At 51.3% G+C, this 22,218-nt stretch overlaps 9 protein-coding genes across 9 annotated transcripts; 5 read left to right on the forward strand and 4 right to left on the reverse strand.

Moving 5' to 3' along the window:
- Positions 1–682: 682 nt before the first annotated feature.
- CI109_101247 (uncharacterized protein) lies at positions 683–1,540 on the forward strand (the record flags this gene model as incomplete). The annotated part of the gene is made up of 4 exons (XM_065966928.1): positions 683–945; positions 1,012–1,158; positions 1,201–1,414; positions 1,478–1,540. The coding sequence occupies 4 exons, from the start codon at positions 683–685 to the stop codon at positions 1,538–1,540; spliced, it is 687 nt and encodes a 228-aa protein (XP_065823000.1).
- A 107-nt stretch (positions 1,541–1,647) lies between these two features.
- CI109_101248 (uncharacterized protein) lies at positions 1,648–2,802 on the reverse strand (the record flags this gene model as incomplete). The annotated part of the gene is made up of 2 exons (XM_065966929.1): positions 1,648–2,650; positions 2,708–2,802. The coding sequence occupies 2 exons, from the start codon at positions 2,800–2,802 to the stop codon at positions 1,648–1,650; spliced, it is 1,098 nt and encodes a 365-aa protein (XP_065823001.1).
- A 576-nt stretch (positions 2,803–3,378) lies between these two features.
- CI109_101249 (high osmolarity signaling protein SHO1) lies at positions 3,379–4,514 on the forward strand (the record flags this gene model as incomplete). The annotated part of the gene is made up of 6 exons (XM_065966930.1): positions 3,379–3,499; positions 3,551–3,611; positions 3,664–3,684; positions 4,016–4,237; positions 4,307–4,436; positions 4,482–4,514. 6 exons carry the CDS (start codon positions 3,379–3,381, stop codon positions 4,512–4,514), a joined length of 588 nt encoding a protein of 195 aa, XP_065823002.1.
- Positions 4,515–4,641: 127 nt separating this feature from the next.
- CI109_101250 (uncharacterized protein) lies at positions 4,642–7,611 on the reverse strand (the record flags this gene model as incomplete). Its single annotated transcript, XM_032006566.1, has 2 exons — positions 4,642–7,511; positions 7,569–7,611. 2 exons carry the CDS (start codon positions 7,609–7,611, stop codon positions 4,642–4,644), a joined length of 2,913 nt encoding a protein of 970 aa, XP_031859082.1.
- Positions 7,612–7,936: 325 nt separating this feature from the next.
- CI109_101251 (uncharacterized protein) lies at positions 7,937–10,185 on the forward strand (the record flags this gene model as incomplete). The annotated part of the gene is made up of 8 exons (XM_065966931.1): positions 7,937–8,077; positions 8,125–8,201; positions 8,292–8,802; positions 9,069–9,258; positions 9,350–9,452; positions 9,509–9,702; positions 9,830–10,111; positions 10,172–10,185. The coding sequence occupies 8 exons, from the start codon at positions 7,937–7,939 to the stop codon at positions 10,183–10,185; spliced, it is 1,512 nt and encodes a 503-aa protein (XP_065823003.1).
- Positions 10,186–10,737: 552 nt separating this feature from the next.
- On the forward strand, positions 10,738–11,999 carry CI109_101252 (2-isopropylmalate synthase; the record flags this gene model as incomplete). The annotated part of the gene is made up of 4 exons (XM_065966932.1): positions 10,738–10,893; positions 11,210–11,416; positions 11,484–11,526; positions 11,575–11,999. The coding sequence occupies 4 exons, from the start codon at positions 10,738–10,740 to the stop codon at positions 11,997–11,999; spliced, it is 831 nt and encodes a 276-aa protein (XP_065823004.1).
- Positions 12,000–12,082: 83 nt separating this feature from the next.
- On the forward strand, positions 12,083–12,742 carry CI109_101253 (uncharacterized protein; the record flags this gene model as incomplete). The annotated part of the gene is made up of 1 exon (XM_065966933.1): positions 12,083–12,742. One exon carries the CDS (start codon positions 12,083–12,085, stop codon positions 12,740–12,742), a length of 660 nt encoding a protein of 219 aa, XP_065823005.1.
- A 32-nt stretch (positions 12,743–12,774) lies between these two features.
- On the reverse strand, positions 12,775–13,707 carry CI109_101254 (uncharacterized protein; the record flags this gene model as incomplete). Its single annotated transcript, XM_065966934.1, has 4 exons — positions 12,775–12,788; positions 13,108–13,128; positions 13,309–13,571; positions 13,616–13,707. 4 exons carry the CDS (start codon positions 13,705–13,707, stop codon positions 12,775–12,777), a joined length of 390 nt encoding a protein of 129 aa, XP_065823006.1.
- An 822-nt stretch (positions 13,708–14,529) lies between these two features.
- CI109_101255 (uncharacterized protein) lies at positions 14,530–18,869 on the reverse strand (the record flags this gene model as incomplete). Its single annotated transcript, XM_065966935.1, has 24 exons — positions 14,530–14,586; positions 14,634–14,943; positions 15,056–15,219; positions 15,266–15,476; positions 15,520–15,665; positions 15,718–15,773; positions 15,821–15,851; positions 15,900–16,109; positions 16,157–16,399; positions 16,596–16,655; positions 16,703–16,794; positions 16,840–16,933; positions 16,984–17,085; positions 17,138–17,154; positions 17,208–17,244; positions 17,296–17,306; positions 17,359–17,386; positions 17,441–17,581; positions 17,637–17,812; positions 17,864–18,157; positions 18,207–18,225; positions 18,280–18,342; positions 18,392–18,500; positions 18,553–18,869. The coding sequence occupies 24 exons, from the start codon at positions 18,867–18,869 to the stop codon at positions 14,530–14,532; spliced, it is 2,988 nt and encodes a 995-aa protein (XP_065823007.1).
- Positions 18,870–22,218: the final 3,349 nt, after the last annotated feature.

Below are 22,218 nucleotides of genomic sequence, written 5' to 3' on the forward strand. Positions count from 1 at the left end.
CGGGCTTGGGAAAGTCTCGATCAGCATCACACTTGATCTCTGACTACAATCGAGTGCATACCTCGAGGTGGTCAAAGCCACGGTTCGTGTAGTGGATGAGGGGAGATTGACGGGATTATTTCGATCATTATAACTGGTTTGACATCGAAAGATCCTTCAGTCTACTGTGCCCTGAAGATCCATCCTTCTGGTTGGTTGCTTCGAACGTTCTCATTTGTCCTTTGAATGGGATACACGAGCCCTTCAAGGATGTCTCCGCCGCTCGGATCTTTGGGCGCAAGGCGCTCTGGGTCTGGGCCTGTAGATAGTTGGTCTGTCAACAACACCGAGGTATCCACAGAGCCTGTGCGAAGTGTTTCATACCCTTGCCTGTGATATTCAGAGACGACTAGAAGCAGAATGTCCGTTGATCGCGGTGGAAAGGAAGATGCGATGCCCTTTGGCCGGAACATGATCGGTTCGAGCGATATGTTCGCAAGACCGCGATGCCCGGTTTCGCTCGTTCCGTAGATATATAAATAAAGGCAACGAGAAGCTCGTCCGCTTTCTCTAATCACGATCTCGTGTCGTTGTCTTGTTGAGTCAACTCAATACCTCCCGATATAATCTCACTTGCCAAAGCTTTTTGCTCAGTGGTCATCTATATATAATGTTTATTCTTGCTCTTGTCACGCTCTTGGTAATGATCCCAGCAACCTTCGCCTTGCCTCTCGACACCCGCACTGACCTGGCATCGCTTTCCAGCATCTCGTCAACCGATTTCCGTACGATATTGCAGACGCGCTCAGACAAGTCATCGACAACCAATCTCACTGTCCCTCTTGGGGCGGTATCAGGTCTTTCAGTCCCAAATGGCCAACACATCTCTGCGGTCAATGTCGGTCGGGGGGTCCAAAATTATACCTGTACTCAGGGTACATATGTCACCGCCGGCGCTCTTGCAAAGTCAGTGTTGAGACTGACTGATTGTTGTTTTGGCTTCGCACACGTGAACTGATGCCATCTTTGTAGCCTTTTCGACGTCTCGCATTTGTTCACCTCGAGCAAGGATCTGATCGATCTGGCAGCACTGAGCGCTGTCATTCCCAGACTAGCATATTATGCGGTACCCTATCCTGTGCAGGAAGACCTACGAGTCGATATCCACCATTTCTTTGTGTAAGTTTCGGGTAGAACAGCGCAGCAGCTCACTTGCTTAAGTGACACACCCGGGTCCAACGCTACTGGCGCGATCTCCCCTGTCTTTGCATCAGAGTCGGACCGAATCGTTGCCAGCCGAGTCGCATCCGCCACCGCTCCTACAAACCCTACAACCAACGTCGCATGGCTCCAGCTCGCAGGGGTTGACGGACAAGGTACATTGGCCAAAAGTGTGTTCCGGATCAACACTGTCAATGGCCAACCTCCATCCACTGTGAGTGGGTTTTCGTATCTAAACGAAAATCGTCAAACTGATTGGGGTGTTTTTTGCGTGGAGTGTCAAAACGAGGGAGAACATCTTAGCGTTCAGTACGCAGCAATGTACTATTTCACAAAGTAATGGGTTGATATCTCTCTGGACAGGCTTGGAATTACAACGGGTTTTATTTACGGATCGGACAATGCACGTATCTTATCGCGAGAATGATCTACAGAGCACGTCATGGCCTACCCTTCCGCGTCTAGCAGATCCCATCCCTCGCTTTGATCGCCCGGACCGTCCGCTGTTTTAGTTCCCCATCGATTCTCCTCCGCCGTCAAGACGATCTGAACTACCTTGGCCACGTCCAGACCAAAGCCAAGGTGTTTGAGCATAGTGATAGCCCCTGGTTCATGGGCTTTCTGACCTAGAGTTGGCGAAACGGATAACGCGTGAATGAGCTCAAGGATGGACGTCGCAGAGATTAAAACAGCGCTAGGAGAATCGGCTTCCCGGCTAGCGGGTCGACTTGACTCTTCGTCGGACTCGTCGCGAACATCTTCTTCGCGGATCCCAATGCCAGGTACACCTTGCGACCAGGCCAGATATGCGACAGAGAATGAAAGCAGTGCGAATGAAGTCAGAAATTGTCGATGTTTCGTCATGGATTTCGTGATGATGTTCGCTGCAGCAGCTGGTTGGGTGACCTTACTGCTGTAGTCTCGGCCTCTGATTTTAGTGGGTATCGAAGCGGTGCTAGACATCCACAGGACGTGTTTGTCTCGCCATTTCGTCGTGCCAAGGAACGGCGTATTCGCTTTGACCAGTGTCCTACCCACATGCGGAAGCGATAACGGAGGAGGGGGAGTTGGGACAAAGGGAAGCGTTATGGAAAGGTATGAGGTGATGAGGGAGAGTAGGTGAATCGTATGTGATATTGCGCCGTTGATACTGGCAGAAGGGTGTACTGCAAATGTCAGTTGAGCTTTTATCCAGCGGAACTCACATCTGAAGGCATCAGGGCTGGGAAGGACTAGTCCGGCTATCGACCATTCCCCCTTGGAAGTCGTATGTAGCCCAAATACTGTGATGGCTTCTCGCACCAAGACCTGACGAGCATGAATGATCCGCGATGTCGTGTCTCGTTGTTGAAGTAGTACGCGTTTCACAGCGTTTTCGAGTTGATTCACCTCGGAAGGACCAGTGCGTAATGTAGTGAGAGCTTCCCGACGATATCTACCGTCACTAGACCTGATTCTTGCGCGAGCTTATCGAATCAGCATCGATACACGCTGAGTTCTAACGCACCTGAAGCAATCCGTGCCTCCCTCTCCGATATATCCTGCTTCAGGTCCGCACATCGTTTCCCTCCCGATACAACCTCTGCACGAAGTTCTCTCCATGCATTGACAGGTTTGTGAGCTGTAGAAGTAGCGTCGGCAGGTGAGCCTTCCAACAGGTGCTTCGATTGTTGGATAAGTGAATCGATGTGTGTCTGGAGATTACGAAGCAGCTCCTTGTGTAGATTGATACTGGACGAGGGTCAGCGTTGATCGAATTGCTCCAAACTTACCCTTCCTGTAGGCAGGCTGAACAGTAGAGGGGGTTCTGCTGTAAATGACAAGATGGACACTGCGGTGTTGTGGTCATGTCTGTGCAAGGGTCATTGTGTGTGTTGCTATACAGCTCGGTATTTGTTGTTGCTGTTGTTGTTGAGGTCTCCGTTATCGCTGTACAGCTTAACGTTACATGACATTAATTGCATGTTGCCACTCGGAGATGTTCGCACAAGTCCGTTGACGGAAAGAAATCAAAAGCTAAATGAATCCACAACCTTGCACCGCACTAGTGGTGTACTTAACTTATTTGTTTACCTTGATCCTCCTTGTCATCATCAAACTTGATTTCATCCTTCATAATACCTCATTGCAGCTCAGTACATCCGACTCATATCGAAAACCACACACTACAACCACACCATGCACGGTTTCGATACTGGCTACGTGTTCAGGCATCCAGTCTTCTTGGTCACTTTCATCATAGCAATCCCAGCTTGGGTTATTGCTTTTGCCGGTCAATGTGCCGCTGAAGCGAAATTAAGTCAGTGTCCATCGCTCATCCGTACAATCCTCTGCTGACCTCAGATCACAGCCTCGGGCAATGGACATACACCGGTCGCTGGGACTTTGTGGTTCACCATTTGGGTCGAGCTGTGAGTCCTGCTTGTTCCGCTATGGTGACGAGATGCTGACTGTCAAACGTAGTGCTGTCATAATACATCTATTGTAAGTCTACCGTAACAAACATCGCTGACCATATAGCCTCGCAATCGCTGCCGACGGATTAGCCGTCCATCGATTCCAGCTGTCCATCGTCTTGGCCATCGCGACAGCATTGGGTGTCTTCGGTGTCGAGTTTATCTTTTCCACCGCCGGTTCTTTGATCGCCGCGGGCGTTGGATGGCTCCTCTTGACAATGGTCAACGTGAGTGTCTGCATCTGAGCCATAGCTGATAGTATAGCTCGTATGGGTGCTGTACTTGACATCAGAGGAAGACACGTTCTTCTATAACCTACTCAACTCGGGCGGTAACGGCGGGCTTTCAAGCAATAACAGACGCATTGGAGGCTCAATGGGCCGACGAGACTCTGCGACTACTGGTTTCGCCGGCGGAGAGATGGGCATCAGCGGTCACAGCGGAGGTATCTCAAGAGGCATCTCGTCCAACCACATCAACGGCGGTGGATATCCCGTTGGAGGTTACGCACCTGCCGCAACCGAAGGTACCCCTCAAAAGGCGCCTTCCGTTCGTGACAACTACAATCAACAGAGCCCAGGGTCAGAGGACGGCACCTACAAGCATCGCGCAAGGTGAGTTCACCGACGTCATCTCAAGCTCACATACAGGGCCATGTATGCGTACTCTGCGTCACCAGACGATCCCAACGAGGTGTCGTTTGCGAAGGGGGATATCCTCGAGGTGATGGATAATACGGGAAAGTGGTTCCAGGTCCGCACACCCACGGGTGCTACCGGAGTGAGTGAATATACCACGAATGCTTGTCGTGCTGACCTATGGCAGATTGCTCCTTCCAATTACCTCACTATGCTGTGAGATCCACCATGATCAAGGGCTACGAAAGAAACGAACACGTCACGGCGGGGAAAGTCAGATATCTTGGATTAGGAATACCCATGCCTGGTTGCATATCAACATGCAAAGATTATCTACAAATGTGCATCTATGACTTCTTCTTCTTCTTCTTTTTCTTCTTCTGGGAGCCAACATTGTGTTGTGTGTTGGTTTGGTCGCTCGCTGCTTTCGCTTCTGGCGAGGGGGGTCGAGAAGGGGTTGTGGATCCCGGTTGCGAGGGATTGGCATCGGTCTCCGCTGGCTCAACAGGAGTCGCAGCTGGAGAGGTACTTGTACTCTCGACTGGTGTTATTGCCGGGTTTTCTTCGGATGTTGACGTGAGGACATCTGTTGCCGTTTCGGCCACTTCTGCATTGGTGTTGTTCTCAACATCGGCAGTTTCGGTTGTTTCCGTCGCACCGGTTTCTGACGAGTGGAGTTCAGCAGAAGGTCCCGCTTCGTGTTTGTCCGAAAGGGCAACCTCGGGAGCGGCGATCGCGTCTAGTGCAGGAGCCAACGCCGATTGTAATTGTCTGGTTGACCTTGCTTCAGTCACGTTACTCGTGTTCTTATCCGACTCCATCGTCGAAGCCATCTCGGGATCAATCGGTTTTGCAACCTCGACATCAGGGGCGGTTGGGGTATCCGGTGAGTCCGTCGTCGAGCCCAACGCCGCGTCCCCGCTGCGATTCGTATCCCTTACTTCCCCGTTTAGGTCGCTCGTCTCCTGTTCCGGCTCCACAGATGGGATCGCCTCGAAGTCGTTTGACTTCGCAATATCAACGTTGACGACTGAGCTATCATGTGAATCGGTTGACAAGCCCATCGCTGCCGCCTCCCCACTAAGTCCCATATCCCGTGCCTCCAGCTGCGCTTCTATGTGTTGAACAACTTCCACCGAACTTTCTCTTAGATTGACCGGAACAGGCACGGTCGTGTTGCCACTTGATGCAGTATGTACCGGGTCAGATGACGACTTGGAGGGAACATGGAACAGGCTGTTTATGCGCTTGGAGGACTCGGCAGTGTCGAAAGAAGTCTCAACCGTCTCCATACGAGAGGTGATAGGTAGTATGTTACTGGAGTCGAGAGGCTCTGGCGTTGCCAGACGAGGTGGCGGAGTGAATGGTTCTTGCTGCTCGACATCTGGCTTTCGTGATGGAGGGGTGACCGGACCCACTTCTGGTAACTGTGGTGGTTTGCGCCTCGGTGGCGTGACTGGATCCCCATTGGTCTCCTCGGTGACCGCGTTGAGGGGCTGCTCATTTGTCGGCCGCGAGGCAGTAGAACTCTCACCATGCTCGTCAACCCATTTCTCCAGCTCCTCTAGCTTGTCTTGAAGATCGTTGTGGAGCGGTGCAACTTCGTCTCCAAAGACACCTGCATGTAGTCTCTCCACCAGGAACGGGACCACTATCCTGCACCAGACGTTCGCACTCGCAACGCAGACCCTTCTGGCCTCTCTACGTTTCGCAGCTCTAGCCTCGGGTGTCATCTGGGTCTCAGAGTTGCGACGTAGGAGATCTGCGCGGGGCGATGAAGGCGTGCGAGAGTGGGATGGACGAGCGCGGTGGGTAGGTATAGTGGGCGTGTCGGAAAGGCTGACGGCTTGGCTGATGTATAGAAGCAAGGAGCTGGTCGATGTGAGGAGAGCAGAGGTGTGGATGGAAACAATTTGCGATCGATTGTCTAGCGGAGCGAGCAGTCGAAGATGATTGAAAGCTGTTAGGTGAGCGTTGGTCAGTTTTGCGAAAGGAGGATAGTGTGTGACACCGTCGATGGCAGTTATAGGAGGAGGGGAGGTGGGAGCGGATGAGATCGTGGGCAAGTGTTCGGCGGTGACGAGGGTTTGACCAGGGGGAAGAACTAATTTGGCCGATTCGCGAAGTATGGTGGCGAAATCATGAGAGCTAGTCGCGAGGGTCTGTGAGAAGGCTGAGACAGATGTAGAGGCAAATGGGGCGGATATGAGGGCTGAAAAATCCAATCCCACTCGAGAGAATGACATGGCGCAATAGCCGAGTTGGATGAGGATGGATGACATGGACGCGGAATCGGATGATATGCGAGGGATGTGGGATCCAACTAGGTCAACAAGCTCGGCAATTGCTTGATGGGCGAATGAGGTGATGTGAGGGAGAGCTTCTGGGGAGTCGAGAAAGATCGCAGTGAACTGAGCGATGATGTCGTAGACGTGCTCACGGAAGAGATCGATGTATTTGCGGAGGTAGCGAACAGGTTCGGTCTTGTCTCGCTCAATCTGGGCCAGTTGTGTGCGAAAATTGTAGTAACGACTCGCGATGAAGACAAGGCCGAGTTCGGTCTCGTCGATGGCGTTGAGTCGACGCAAGAAGGCGACGGTCTTGACCAACGCCGGGAGTTTGACCGGTTCGCGCAGGAGAGCCAACAGTTGTGCAAGCATAAGTTGAAGAATGCCTTCGACTTCTTTAGCCACGTCCTGGACTAGGGCTATGTTGGCGTAGCGTTGAGCGAGCGACCGGGAGTGCGCCAATAGTTCCATGGCTTCTTGGTAGTACCCATTCCGCACGCATGTCTCCATGAGTTGAGGCAACTCCAACAAATCTTGCAGCTTATCCTGATGTTCCTGTACCAACGCCGCCTTCCCTCGGACTCGCTGAATGCTGCTTGTCGTTGAAGTGAATGAGCGACATTCGTCCTCGAGTGACGGTATTGATCCAATGAGTTTACCCAGAGATCCGGAAAAATCGTCAAATGCCGACTTGACGGCAGACGAGCATTTGTGGACCGATATGAACGTAGGATATTCTCGGAAACACAGGTTGATCAGGTCTGACTCCACCGTAGATGCTTCGACAGAGATGGACGAGGGCTGCCGCACAAGGTCGTGGAGGGGGAGTGACAAAAGTTGGTCAAGGTAGGACGAGGCTGCGGGAGTAGACAGATCCGAATGGGTAGCATTTGAGGTTTGAAGCAGGTCGATGAGGGAAGGTAATGTGTCTAGCGGAGTAAGTCAGCTCTGCGTGTCCTCGAGATGTGCGATGCGATGACACCTACCGTCCTGTCCCGCGTCGTACTGCGGGGCAAACATGTCCCCCATCGTGGTTGTGACTAGGTTTTGGACTCAAGAGTACCTACCTACCTCTGCGTGTATCTGATGATGGGATGCATTGTAACTTGATCATTGAGAAACGCGAACGACAAGGACAACAAGGGACCGGAGCAAGGTATCAATCTATCTGTAGCTCCCACTTAACAGGTAAAGGTAAAGCGGCGATCACCGACGCCACCGCGATCGAGAACAACGCAAGGTTACGTAACCAATCATTTCGGGCTATCCACGCCCGACATCGAGTCTTGTTTTTTTACTGAAATCCAATCATCATCTTGCTATTCGACACTCATCTCAAAAACCACAATACATCATGCTATCAAGACGTATCGTGTCTGCGTGCAAGCCCAAAGCTGCGAGAGCTATCCATGCTTCCGTGGCTCGCCCAGCGGCAGAGGGCATCAACAGGTACTCGAAGACCGTAACTCAACCTAAAGCGCAAGGTGCTTCCCAGGTGAGTGCAACGTATGAGTGCCCGTGAAAAGGCTAACCACTCACCAGGCAATGCTTTATGCTACTGAGGGCGTTGACTCCATCGAGGACTTCAACAAAGCCATGGTCGGTGTCGCAAGCGTATGGTGAGTCCAAATATTGCGAGTCCCGCTGACATTCTCAGGTACGAGGGTAACCCGTGAGTACCGACAACACGAATTCGAACTAACAATCAGGTGTAACCGACACATTCTCGCCCTTGGACAGAGGGTCAAAAAGTCCCTCGCCAACGCTGGTCTCATCGGTTACCAGTTTGGTACCGTTGGTGTGTCCGATGGTATCAGTATGGGAACATCAGGAAGTGAGTGGACAGCTTTGTACAACGCTGACCCCTCAGTGTCCTACTCTCTCCAGTCCCGAGATCTCATTGCCGACCAGGTTGAGACCGCTGCGGGAGGACACTGGCTCGATGGTATGGTTGTCATTCCCGGTTGCGACAAGAACATGCCTGGTACTCTGATGGCCCTTGGTCGTCTCAACCGTCCAGGGTTGATGGTTTACGGTGGTACCATTCGACCGGGCACTTGTGGAGGCGGTGACGACGGCCGACCCAAGGAGGTGCTAGATATCGTCTCAGCCTTCCAGAGTTACGGCCGATACTTGCAGGAAGGACAGACTGAAGAAGCGGAAAAGACCCGTTACGAGACCATCCGAAATGCTTGTCCAGGACCTGGCGCTTGTGGAGGAGTGAGTACCTACTTTTGACTCCGCTAACGCCCAGATGTACACCGCCAACACAATGGCTTCCGCGACCGAAGCTATGGGTATGACACTACCTGGTTCCTCGTCTTTCCCCGCAGAGTATCCCGAGAAGTGGGCCGAGTGCGACTCGATCGGTGACGCCATGAAAAGGTTACTCGAAGACAACATCCTTCCGCGCCAGATCATGACTAGGCAGTCTTTCGAGAACGCCATGGTAAGTGATTGTGACATCAATTCGCGCTGACAATCAGGCCCTCACTATGGCCCTTGGTGGCTCCACCAATGCCGTGCTCCACTTACTCGCCATCGCGCACTCGGTTGGAGTCCAGCTCACCATCGACGACTTCCAATCCGTTTCGGATCGAGTCCCCTTCCTCGCCGATTTGAAACCAAGTGGAAAATACGTCATGGAGGACATCAACACCATCGGTGGTATTCCAAGTGAGTTCCTATGTCTAATAACAATGCTGACTCCTAGGCGTGATCCATTACCTCATCAAACTTGGTCTTATGACTGGTGACGAGATGACAGTGACTGGAAAGACACTGGGTGAAAACTGTGACAGATGGGTAGAGAAGCACGGAAGCAAATGGGAAGGCCAAAAGGTCATGCGACCGCTCAGCGATCCCATCAAGTCCAGCGGACACATTAGGTGAGCAAAAGAAGGTCTGTACCATCACTGACATGTAGAATCCTCCGAGGTAACCTCGCACCTGGTGGAGCTGTCTCCAAGATTACCGGCAAAGAAGGTCTCAAGTTCACCGGTAAATGCCGAGCGTTCGACGACGAGGAAAGCTTCGTCAAGGCCGTCGAAAGTGGATCTATCAAGAAGGGCGAGAAGACTGTGGTCGTCCTGAGATACCTCGGCCCCAAGGGTGGTCCTGGTGAGTGATCTACTGTACAGCCAGAGCTGACGCGCGCAGGTATGCCCGAGATGTTGAAACCCACCAGTCTTATCATGGGAGCCGGTCTTGGCTATGATGTCGCCTGCTTGACTGACGGAAGGTTCAGTGGAGGGTGAGTTCCAGCCTAGTCGAGCCACGCTGACATCCAGCTCTCACGGGTTCGTGGTCGGTCACGTTGTTCCTGAGGCTCAAGTCGGCGGTCCTATCGCTCTTGTTCAAGACGGAGACGTCATCCACATCGACGCAATTGGGAACACCTTGTCGATGGATGTCTCTGACGAGGAACTGGCTAGAAGAAGAGAGAAGTGGACCGCTCCCCCTCTCCGATGCACTCAAGGTACCCTCTTGAAATACGCTAGAGCTGTCACGGACGCGTCTCACGGTTGTGGTGAGTGGCAACGAGCAGTGCATGATGTCATACTGATGATATAACTCTTCCCTCTCCTAGTCACTGATGCATGAGGCGATGAGCATGTATGTAATGATTGTCATTGAGGATTTCTATGCATTGCACCAGTTGCACCAGTTGCTACGCATATCATCATGATAAGGAAACAATACTCTTACTCGTACTGTTCGCGAATTCGAGTCAATCGTGAATGATTGAATAGATCACGTGTCAGTCACTGGTCCACTTGAAATGACCGAGTCGGCAACCTCGTCGCAAGTCCATCTTTATAGCACTTCAGCTTACTTTCTTTTCCCAAATCTCTTTCATCTTTGATCTTGACCAACTGCCCTTCAAAACATCTATTCAAGATGCCCATGCTGTAGGTTAAGACGAATGGAGCCTGCGCTGCTCAATCATGCTCTTGACTGACACCCGTTCCCCCCCAGCGCCGACCCATCCAAACGTTATCTCCCCTTTCAGCCTGTTCCCTTTCCCAACCGTACTTGGCCTGACAAGACGCATAAGAAAGCCCCGATATGGCTCAGTACGGATCTGAGAGATGGGAACCAGAGTCTTGCCAATCGTAAGTCCATTGTTTGGGTGCAGTAATTGACGCCTCAGCCATGTCAAATCAACAAAAAATGCGATTCTTCCGACACCTGGTCCAAATTGGTTTCAAGGAGATTGAAGTCTCGTATCCCGCTGCTTCTGACCCCGACTTCAACTTCTGTCGAGACCTTATAACCGGCGGAGAAGTTCCTGACGACGTGTGGATACAAGTAAGTGAACAGGGTGTCTGAATTGAGCTTACCATCAGGTTCTCACTCCCGCTCGGGCCGATTTGATCAAGCGCACGTTTGAAGCCGTCGCCGGGCTGAAAAACGTCATCATCCACATGTACAACGCTACCTCGTGCCTCTTCCGAGAAGTGGTCTTCAACAATGACCGCGAAGAGACCATTAAGTGAGTGCCAATACCCCAGCTCGGGCTTACGACAGACTTGCGACAGACCATACTGTCCTCGTTCGACAGCTCGCTGAACAATACGCTGCATCTGTGAGTCACAGAACCACTTCTACAACGCTGACAATGTAGCATGGCACCAATTTCCGCTTCGAATACTCCCCTGAAACCTTCTCCCAAACTGAGACTGCCTACGCTGTCGAAGTTTGCGAAGCTGTGAAGGGAGCCTGGCTCGCTGGGCAGAAGAGCGTCTTCGCCGACGGCCGAAACGAAGAACGCATCATATTCAACCTTCCTGCCACAGTTGAAGTGGCTACGCCCAATTGTTTTGCCGATCAAGTGAGTTTCGCGATGTTGGCTTGCGCTGATCCGGTAGGTCGAGATCTTCTGCAACAGCATCTCGCAGAGAGAGAAGTGTATCATCAGTCTACACACCCACAACGACCGAGGTGAGTTATGATACAACCAGAGGTATGACAACGCTGACTGTACAACAGGATGCGCGGTGGCTGCGGCTGAACTTGGTGTCCTCGCTGGTGCCGACCGTATCGAAGGCACCGTCCTCGGCAACGGCGAACGGACCGGAAATGTCGACCTTGTCACCCTCGGCCTGAACTGCTACTCCCAAGGAATCCCCCCCAACCTCGACTTCTCCGACATGTTCTCCATTATCGATACCGTCACCGAGTGCACCGGTCTCCCGGTCCACCCCAGACACCCGTATGCCGGAGAGCTTGTCTTCACTGCCTTCTCCGGCAGTCATCAAGATGCCATCAAAAAGGGCTTTGAGGCCCAAATTAAGCGAGAACGTGCCGGTGACGTCGCCTGGAGCATGCCGTATCTACCAATTGACCCGGCCGACGTGGGATGCACCTACGAAGCAGTCATCAGAGTCAACTCGCAATCAGGCAAGGGAGGGTGAGTATTAAAATGCGATCGTCGCTGACACGTCATAGAATCGCATACATCGTCAAGTCCGCTCTGGCACTCGATCTTCCTCGACGCATGCAAATTGCGTTCTACAAAGTTGTTCAAACGGCGTCCGAGGTCACTGGAAAGGAGATGACTTCAAAGGATATCACAACGGCATTCCGTCAATCCTACCACCTTGGCGGGTCAATCTATGACGGTCGACTCGTTCTCAAATCTTTTGTCACAGTCGACATCCGAAGTCCGGCATCAACTGCCAACGGCACCCCCGACCTCTCCCCATCTCGTTCACGCTCAAATTCTCGTGGTCGAGTGGCCGCCCTTAGCCTTTCAGGCATCCTCTCCGAACCCAGCCCTGACAGAGACTCGGAAAGCAACCTCCCCTCGGCTTCCAAGCGCATCACAGCAAAGATCTCAGTCGATGGGAAACTCCACGAAATCACTGGAGAAGGCAACGGTCCTCTCTCCTCGTTCCTCGACGCCCTTGAGACTGACCTCGGGCTTACACTTTCTGTTCGAGAGTACACCGAACATGCCGTCGGTTCCGGTTCCGATGTCAAGGCCGCTACTTATGTCGAGCTGATTCCAGCAGATGTTGACCCCAAAGACAAGACACAAGGAGGATTCTGGGGAGTAGGCGTTGACGCGGATATCACCGCGAGTGGTCTGAAGGCTGTCGTCAGTGCTGCCAATGGTTACCTTGGCGAGTCCCCTCTCCCTTTTGACAGTGCTTGATAGGAATGAATGCATTTCGGATGTCCAAGATATCACTGTCCCCATTCTGCATGTCTAGCTCTAACAATGTCATCTCTTGAGATGTTGGACCTTTCACACATACTTCGAAAGGCTCCTCCGGAATCGTGCAAGTTGAGGGGAGTATCGAATTCCTGCCCAATGAGCTATTTTCTTGCAACACTGCACCTACCTCGATTTGTCCTGCATTCATCACCAGGATCCTGTCCCAGGAAATGATCGTCCTCAAACGGTGCGCAATACACAAGAGTGTTTTACTGCCGAATTCGCGATGGATTGTTTGTTGAATCTTCGCGTCCGTCTCGAGATCTGCAGGGTCAGTCCCTCCCCGTCACTTTCGCACTCACCGACTGATGCAGTCGCCTCGTCTAAGAAGGGTCAGCTTTTTCGACAAGCACAACCTACCTAATACCACGATCTTGGACTGTCATTCGTCAGCATAATCACAAGCTTATCCACTCACATCCTTCACCAATGCTCGAGCCAAACTGATCAGAGAGCGTTCGCCGACACCTGACGGTCAGCTGCGTCATACGTCTCCTACTCACTTAGATTTGACCCTTCCTCTTCCACCGCAGTGTCCAGTGAAAACCGCTGGCCCGCCTTCCCGTCCCCTTCCAAGACACAAGCCCGCTGCAGCACATCATACAACTCCGCGTCGTCATGGAGGTCAAAGGGGTCAAGGTTACTTCGCAAGGTCCCACTGAACAGCACTGGATCTTGAGGGATGATGGCAAGTTTCGATCGCAGAGCGTTCAAGCCCATCTTGGATATATCTCGTCCATCGATAGTGATGAGTCCAGAGGTCAATCTGTGGGACATCAGCAAAGAAGTTGGCACACCTGAATCACTCACTCAACTAGACGAAACAGTGCCATTGTTATCGATGTCTTGCCAGCACCAGTTCGGCCAACAATACCAACTTTCTCGCCTTGTTGGATCTCCATTGATCTGACGTGAGCTCAACCCTCGCGAACACTACTCACAATCCTCTCAGCACAGGTGGCAAACCGGGACGGTAGGACATCACAGCGTCCTTGAACGATATAGCACCAGCTTCAGGCCACGACGTGGGCGGCTCTGTCCCAGGAATACAATGCGCTGCTTCTTGGGGTAAAGTCTCCGCACTCGAATAATACAGCACTCGTTCCACCGCGTTCACTGAGATCATCAGCCCAATCCTGATGGGTGATCACTTACTATTATTTTCCACCTCGGCGGATTGACGAGTGAGCTTGAAGTCGTCAGCCACGTCATTCATTGTACTCGACTCACCATGCCTAGAACTTGGGTGATGGATGTCAAATAGGTCAAGCACAAGGCGATCTCCGACGGTGTTAATCCGCCTCCCCCTTTCGCAGACATCACGGCTACAGCAAATACTAGACAAGCACCTAAGAAGTCGAGACGTATCGATAGCCATCGCTGATTCGATGTAGTAAGGAGATACGCTCTGTCTTCCAAGTCCATATAATACGTATTATCCCTGATAAACCTCTCGGTCTCTCCGTAGGCTCGAATAGTGGCAAGACCGGATAAGCTGTCTGTGAGCACACTTCATCGTACCGCCACTTACGATTCAGAAAAGTGCGAGTATAGAAGGGATCGTAACATTGAGTCAAGCCTTTTCAGTTCTCTTGAAGATATTCGGTAGAACATCGCAAAATACCTGAGTCTTGTAAGCACTATCCTGTCTATGACTACTCACCAATAGCCAAGGCCCACGAAGAATATTCTGCCCGTCAGCTAGGACCGACCCTTCCTACGACTTACATCACGATAAAATAGTGCAGGTACACCGTAATGATGATCACCGATCCTAATAACTGCAAGTCTGGTTAGTAAGATGTCTCCGCACATTCCCATTACTTACCGTCACTAGTGACATCGCCATCATACGCATCGAGTCCGCTAACTGATTGTCAACTGTATCGAGATCTTTTCCAAACACACCAAGGATACGGCCCAGTGGTTGCGTATCGAAAAGGGACTTGGGGCTGAAGAAGATGTTCTGTAGCGCTCCCGAGTGCAGATTGTTGGACGCGAAATTGGCCATGATACCGAGAGTAGCACCCATCGCGAACGTAAACAGCGCCTGAGATACACCCAAAACGGCATATACCCCTTGATACGTGTTCCAAGGCAAACCAAATTGATAGTGTTGCCACCAGGTAAGCCAAACGCTGCTTACGATTAGTCACGAACGGGGCGCATAGTAAATCGTCCTTACGCTGACATTGTTGATGATCCTTGCCTGACACGAATCAGTGATGACCTCAAGCCCATCGTACTCACATGATCGCCGCAAACAGCAAAGTCAATGTGAGGGTGTAACGGGCGTGTCCAGCACGCAGATAACCCGCGTAGACTGAAAGGTCAGCTTCGAGTCTCAGCTGATAACGCCTACCTTTGGAGCCGATGGACCCTGTCTTGCGGACTTCCGATACCATCAACCGGCCCTGTAGCGCATGTCAGCTCCCACCACTTCGTAAAGGCCCTGCATACCTCAAGCTTCCCAGTACCGACAGCTTTGCTGATCTGCTTGCGGTAGTAGCTGTCATCCCCTGCTGATTTCGCCTTTGCTTGAGCGGCAGTAATTTCCTCCTCGTCGATGGCGTTACCCCCGAAGTCCTCGAAAAGCTTTGCTACGGATCCTTCGGCTTGAACCAAGTGGTCATAAGTCCCTTGTTCTACGATTCGGCCGTGACTCATGGCACTAGGATAGGGTTCAGCAATGGGCTCACCGCTTGTGCACTCACTATATGTAATCTACTTTGGGGAGGAAGTGTAAGGCGTGGGTCACCAATAGTACGGTTTTACCACTGTCCCTCAAGGGCAAAATGGCGTTATCAAAGAGCGCCTTGCCGACATGCGCGTCCACGGCGCTCAACGGATCATCGAAGAGCTACAGGACGTCAGAAGTCATGGCCTTGTCCTCTATCTCTTTGAAAACATACCACAATGTCGGCGTCAAAATACAACGCTCGCGCAATGTTGATACGCTGCTTTTGGCCTGCCGGGATGTCAGGGCCAACTACTTTGGTCATCAAGCATACTTACCTCCCGAAAGGTTTATGCCTTTCTCTCCGATCTGTGAGACCAGTCAGCGGTTTATCCGTCGTGTTCGCGCTGAACATACCTCAGTGAGGTCTCCATCGCCAAGTAACTCTAAATCTGGCACCAAATTTGCGTTGCTGACCGCCTTCCAATATCGACGCGCATCCCATGTGCGACCAAACAGGATATTATCTCTCACTGTGGCGTTCTGGATCCAAGCGTTCTGTTGACAATACGAGAGGCGACCTCCAAAGGTGACTGTGCCACTTAGCTTGGACATCTCGCCCAATAACTGTCGGGAATTAGCTCCCACGGTCACATCGAATTTGGTATACGTACACCTTGCAGTAGACTGCTTTTACCGCTTCCAACGGACCCCACGATCCCAATGATTTTACCGCGAGGGATGTCTAAGGTGAGGGGCGGGATTACGAAAGGACCGTTCGATTGCTTCTCGTCGCCCGAGCTATCCGGTCGATCCGACTCGGCTGCCCAGGTGAACGAAGCCTTGTTCAATCGAACAGCAACATCAAGCGCGGGATCGATCACAGTAGTTTCGGTGATCGTATCGGCTTCGAAGACCTTTTGCATGATCAGAATAATCTTGCCAGTTACCACTCACCTCCGTGAGTCGCTCTATGGCATTTTGCGCGTCCGTCAACGTGGACAAGGACCGGGGCAAGAACATCAATGGTTGTCGGAGTAGATTGAAGAACGAGAGAGCGGTGAAAATGAGAGCCTGGTATTGGTCAGCACTTCGAATATGGTCTTTACGTACAGGATCCAAGCTGTCGTGCGTGGCTGCATAAGTGACAAAGGCCAGGACGGAAGCGAGGGTCTGAGCGTGCGTTAGCCTGCGTCAATCGGATGCGCCGCTACACGCACTGGAACACTAAATGCAGCAGCCTGGTTCGCCGCTCGGATGATGAGGATCTTCCTGATCCCGAACATCTCTTCGCGGCGGAAGTGTTTCAAGCCTAGCGGAATGTCAGTATCGGGAGACCGCCCATCATATCACTTACGTCGTAGGAAGGGCAGCTCATATGTGAACACTTTGATTATCTCCATTGACGACAACAGTTCGCGAAGCAGACGTGATCTTGCGTCTGTCCATTTCTGAGGACAATCTCAGACCAAGTATGAACAACACTGTAGGCTTCACGTACCATGGATTTCTTTCGCACATCGAAGCTCAATCTCATGAACCATGTCTGGAGCGGCGCAATTACAACAAATAGGGAGAAGCCCACAATGGCCGATGGACCAATCTGTGTGCCGGTTGGTGTCAGTCACACATCGTCCGATTGGCTCGCCACATACTTGAATGATCAGCAATACTGGGTACACAGACGTCAGCAGTCAGTTGAGCCGTAAATAAAGAGAAACATACTGAGAGTGACGATCAATTGAATAGGCGCGGTCCATAGCTGACCACAAGGAAAGTCAGCCTTGTTATTTGTAATCAAACAAGAACGTACAGCGTGGAACCCTGAAACCAGGTGTCAGTGTCAGATGTCAAGCTTTCCGCGATGGAGACTTACATTGTGCACAATAATCGATTCGCGATATCTGACATCGTACTCAGCTGGCACACACAATCAGTCTCAATTCTCGGAAGCTCACGTCGCTTGACAGGTAAGTAAGCAAACTTCCGTTCGGGTGTTGAGCCCTCCCTTTAACGCTTAACTTCAACGACTGTTTAAAGACAGCCGAGATGAGAGTAGCTCTAGCTAAGACACCGATCGCCATGGATCGGAAGAAGAACTGGCGGGGTCAGCCAATGACACGGACTGGCAAGGCGTACCTGATGCTGGCAAACTGATTGCATGATCGTCAGCAGGAAGAGACCAATGGCCATGCCTATCCCTCGGCCGATGTTGGGCTGAGGCCCGCCACCGTGATTGGCAGCGTAAACTTCCTTGCTGAAGTTAATTAACGCCTTCACCAGAAGAGGCGACATTGTCTGCGCAGCGTCGCTGAAGACTTTGAATAGACCTGGTACAGGGAAGGTTAGTGGCGTTGGGTGAATGCGTGATGAAGACATACCGCCAATCCAAAAGCCGGTCATGATATCGTTTAGAGCCCAAGTCACACTGCCTCTTTTTCTGCCACTACGCTGCCGCCACTCGGCTTCCAGCGTCGCTCGACGTTCCGCAAACGTCCGAACCTGTCCAAAGGAAGCGAAATCGGAAGGCAGGGGCGTTCGCACCACTGCACGGGCGGTCCAAGCCAGCTGTTGCCGCTTAGTCGGAGTCCTCGTAGCCAACTGAGCATTCCATTCTTCTGCAGCTTGTTGACGACGGCGAAGAGACTCCAGAAATCGAGCGGATAACAGTTCAGCTGGAGGAAGGGGATACTGTCAGGGGTCAATAGCAATAGTCGCACGCACCCTCTCTGCTTGGGTCGACCTGAACGAGCTCAACGATCAGCGGAAGTAATTGTTGATAGACGAACGAGCTCACTTTCCAGAGATCAGTCGCCTGCAGTGGTCGTTGATAGCCTTTAATCATGATTGGGGTCACCCACTAACCAAATCATCAGCGTCGCTGAATCCGCTTCCCGACGGGAACTTGCCTGAAATGTGAGCTTGCTCAGTTGGGAGACGTAGGCCAGAGGAATAATATCGGCATCGTCAAGAGATGCTTTCGGCGGAGGCGGGGCATGTTTGGGTCTCCATACTTGCCTAAGTTTTCGTTAGAGAAGTGTGCCCAACCGTTGGAACGACAACAACTCACCACCAATGCTCTCTCTTGATGCCCGGGAATTGCAAGACCTCCTCATCAGCCAGGTCACGGCGCTTTCCAGCTCTTCCCTCATCCTCAAAGTCTTCAAAATTATCGAAGTCATCGTCTGCTGTATCTCCTGTCGAAGAGTTTTGCTCGTGCGATGGGCTTGTTGTCGACGGGATTCGTTCACTAGGCTCGAGTTGAGTGACAGTGTCGCGCCGAGGAGCGTTGTGGAGAGGATCCGCCATGGTCGCCATCGCCTCACAACCGGACACGTTCGGATGGCCAGTGATAAGCGTAGTCGACGCGGAACGAGAAGTGAGCATTTATGTCTTCATAGACAATGATTGAATATTATGATCGACAAACACGGTGGGTCATAAATATAGACTGACATCGGCGATCTCCGAGTGCCTGTGCGCCCGATGTTTGCTTTTGGTGTCGGAGCTGTCCGCTACAGATTTTGGTGACATGCGTCCGTCAATGCGGTCTCCCCATGAATCCAAGCTGTTGTCAATGCGAAGGCTGCCATGCAGCACTGCACGGTTCTATGTAGAAGCGATGAGTCCCTCTGACATCATTTGTAACAAGATCATGCCAATATTGTTTTCAGCCTCTGAACCCGGTCATTCGGACAACTAATCACCTCTCCTCTCCAACACTGAATTGGTCCATACTACCCAAAAGCCAATGTGTCACGACCCAGTACAACTGAGCGAACGACTCATGTCGTGACAGCTCGACTCGGCCGCCGAATAGCTCGACTCGCCAGCCAACGGGAACCAGTTCGACATCGGCCCGGCGAATGCCGTCGTAGGAGATAACCGATTCGACTGACTAATCGTTCCCACGGTTCTTGTGGCATCATTGGTACTTATATAACGTCATTCACTGTGTTATCGGACAACTCCGTTTATCGGACACCATATTAGCCGCATTTTCCCACGCATTTCTATCAGTTTCTTCTCTTTCTTTTTCGCTCTTCATCACCTAAAGGTCTACATATTATAACAATGCAAACGTCTAGGGACCCAATGCGAACGGCAATCGATATATACAATGCCCAACTGCTAGCGGACACCGAAGATCGCTTGTCTATGCGCCAGATTGCTGAGAAATGCGGAGTTTCCCGTTCCACCTTGTCCGATCGATTATCCGGCCGCAGAAAACCCTACAATGAAGCCCACACCCTACAACAAGCACTCACACCGGAAGAGGAGATTTGTTTAGTCGATTACATACGTCGCATGTCCCTTTGTGGTCACCCCCCGGCTCCCAGGCTTGTCTTGGAGGTGGCAGATCAACTCCGGACATCTCGCACTCTTGTTACTACCGTTTCAAGCCTTCCGCTGCCATCCCTTGGTCACAATTGGCTACAGAAACTTCGCAAGCGTCATTCTGAGGTCACTAGCGTTTGGACAAGGTTAATCGATACTAGCAGAATGGTCTCCGCTACTCCCGAGAGACTTGTTCCCTGGTTTACCGAAGTGGAAAGTATTATCAATAAAAATCACTACTCCCCTAACAACATGTACAACATGGACGAGACCGGTTACTCTGTGGGTACGTCCCAATCGACTAGGGTGTTATTCACGGTGCCTCCGCATGGAACGAGCGCTGAAGGGATTAGTAGAACACAGAAAAGGAAGAAGAAGGCTCCAAAAGCGGCTCCTGGTAAGCAGGAATGGATCACATCACTGGAATGCGTGTCTGCTAGCGGTGTAGCATTACCACCGTTAGTAATATTTAAAGGACAAGGCTTACAGAGCCATTGGTTACCGACCGATCTGCACCTACAAGGATGGCGATGGGCGGTATCTCACAAAGGCTGGTCCAGCGGGACGCTTGCCTTCGATTGGCTAATGCAGGTATTCCTCCCTTCCACCAACCCTCAACATACCAAAGAACGACGTCTTCTCATCATTGACGGACACTCAACACATCTTACGGCTCGATTCATCTCCAAATGTATGACCAACGCTGTCGATTTAATGGTGCTACCATCCCACACCTCGCATGTCACTCAACCTCTCGATGTCGGCATATTCGGTCCCCTTAAGGCTGCTATGGCGAGACAAGTGGATCGAGCGAATATGTCATACCAAGGACGTGTTCAAAAAGTCGATTGGATCCGAGATCTAGCAGCTGCACGAGCTGTCGCCATGTCAAAGCATAACATACTTGTTGGATGGAAAGCGACAGGTCTACATCCTTTGAATCCAAGGCGAGTATTAGGCTACTCATTGTCAACTCCACCTCCGACTATTCCTACACCTTCACAATGTCCTCCAAATTCACTCGAAAAGGAGAACGAAGCGTTTTTCCAACAATACCACTCTTGTCTCAGTACCCCCATTAAACGGCGAATCTCTGAATTAGCAGCTACTGCAGAAACGAACCGAACGAAGCTCACAATAGCCGAGCGGCAGCTGACAGAGCTAAGGGAGAGGGAAGAAAAGACGCCGGTGAGGCGAGGGATCACTGTGAAGAACATGAACACACATATCTTCACAACTGAAGATGTTTATGAGCGAGTAAAGAGAGCAGAAGAACGACGGCAAGAAGCGGAGGAGAGGAAAGCTACTACTAGCAATAACAAGAACAAAGGCAAGTCTAAAGTGGTTGTACAGTCCCCATCAACTGATAGTTCTTCCCGAGATGAGCTATCAGTGTTTGGTTGGAGCGATTAGCTATAACATGCAAGTTCTGTGAGTTTTACGCTTAGGTGGCACTGATGGTGTCCGATAAACGGAGTTGTCCGATAACACAGTGAATGACGTTACATGAGCACAGGACTCGTACATAGTTATTCCTGTGACGAATGTATATTCCTCTGTCTAGTTCACTACTGTGGAACCCGTACAACGATCTGTCAGTCAACCCCAAGTCTCGTACACTCGGTATTCGACTTGTACAATTCGGTACAGGACTTTGTGCTATTCGTAACCCGTATTCCTCGCTTAGGCCCGTCAACGGACCCGCCTCTGACAGTAACACCCAGTGTCTGGACTCCCATAGTAATCAAACCGCTGAAAATTGCCTCCTTCACCTCAGTGTCCGATAACTAAGGGAAACTGATAACCCGGTGAATGATGTTATAAGCACAACTGGCCATTGTACCACAAACTTCTAGGACCCATGACCACGTTTTGGGTCCCATCATTGAGCCTTGTGTCAGACACAATGAAGCCCAACTTGTCACCAACTCAGCACCCTCCTCACATACAGATCGAGTACAGAATAGACACATTTTGTACATGCCCCGCACATAGGCTTCACCCACCACAGTATCTGTACTCTATCCGTGTCTCTTTCGTACTAAGACCATGACTCTCTCGTACTTCTTCCATGTTTTCTTCCTTAGTACGCTCCTATCACGTCTGTAGTTATCTCTCGCATGTAACGTCATTCACTGTGTTATCGGACAACTCCGTTTATCGGACACAAGCCATGTCATTAAGCGTGAATGTTATATACTATTACTATTGCTCCAAGCAAACACTGATAGCTCATCTCGAGAAGAACTATCAATTGATGAGGACTGTACAGCCGCTTCTGCCTTGCCTTTGTTCTTGTTATTGCTAGTGATAGCCTTCCTCTGCTCCGCTTCTTGCCGTCGTTCCTCTGCTCTCTTTACTCGTTCATAAACATCTTCAGTTGTGAAGATATGTGTGT

This window comes from Kwoniella shandongensis, chromosome 2 (genome assembly GCF_008629635.2).
Source record: "Kwoniella shandongensis chromosome 2, complete sequence".
Taxonomy (NCBI): Eukaryota; Fungi; Basidiomycota; class Tremellomycetes; order Tremellales; family Cryptococcaceae; genus Kwoniella; species Kwoniella shandongensis.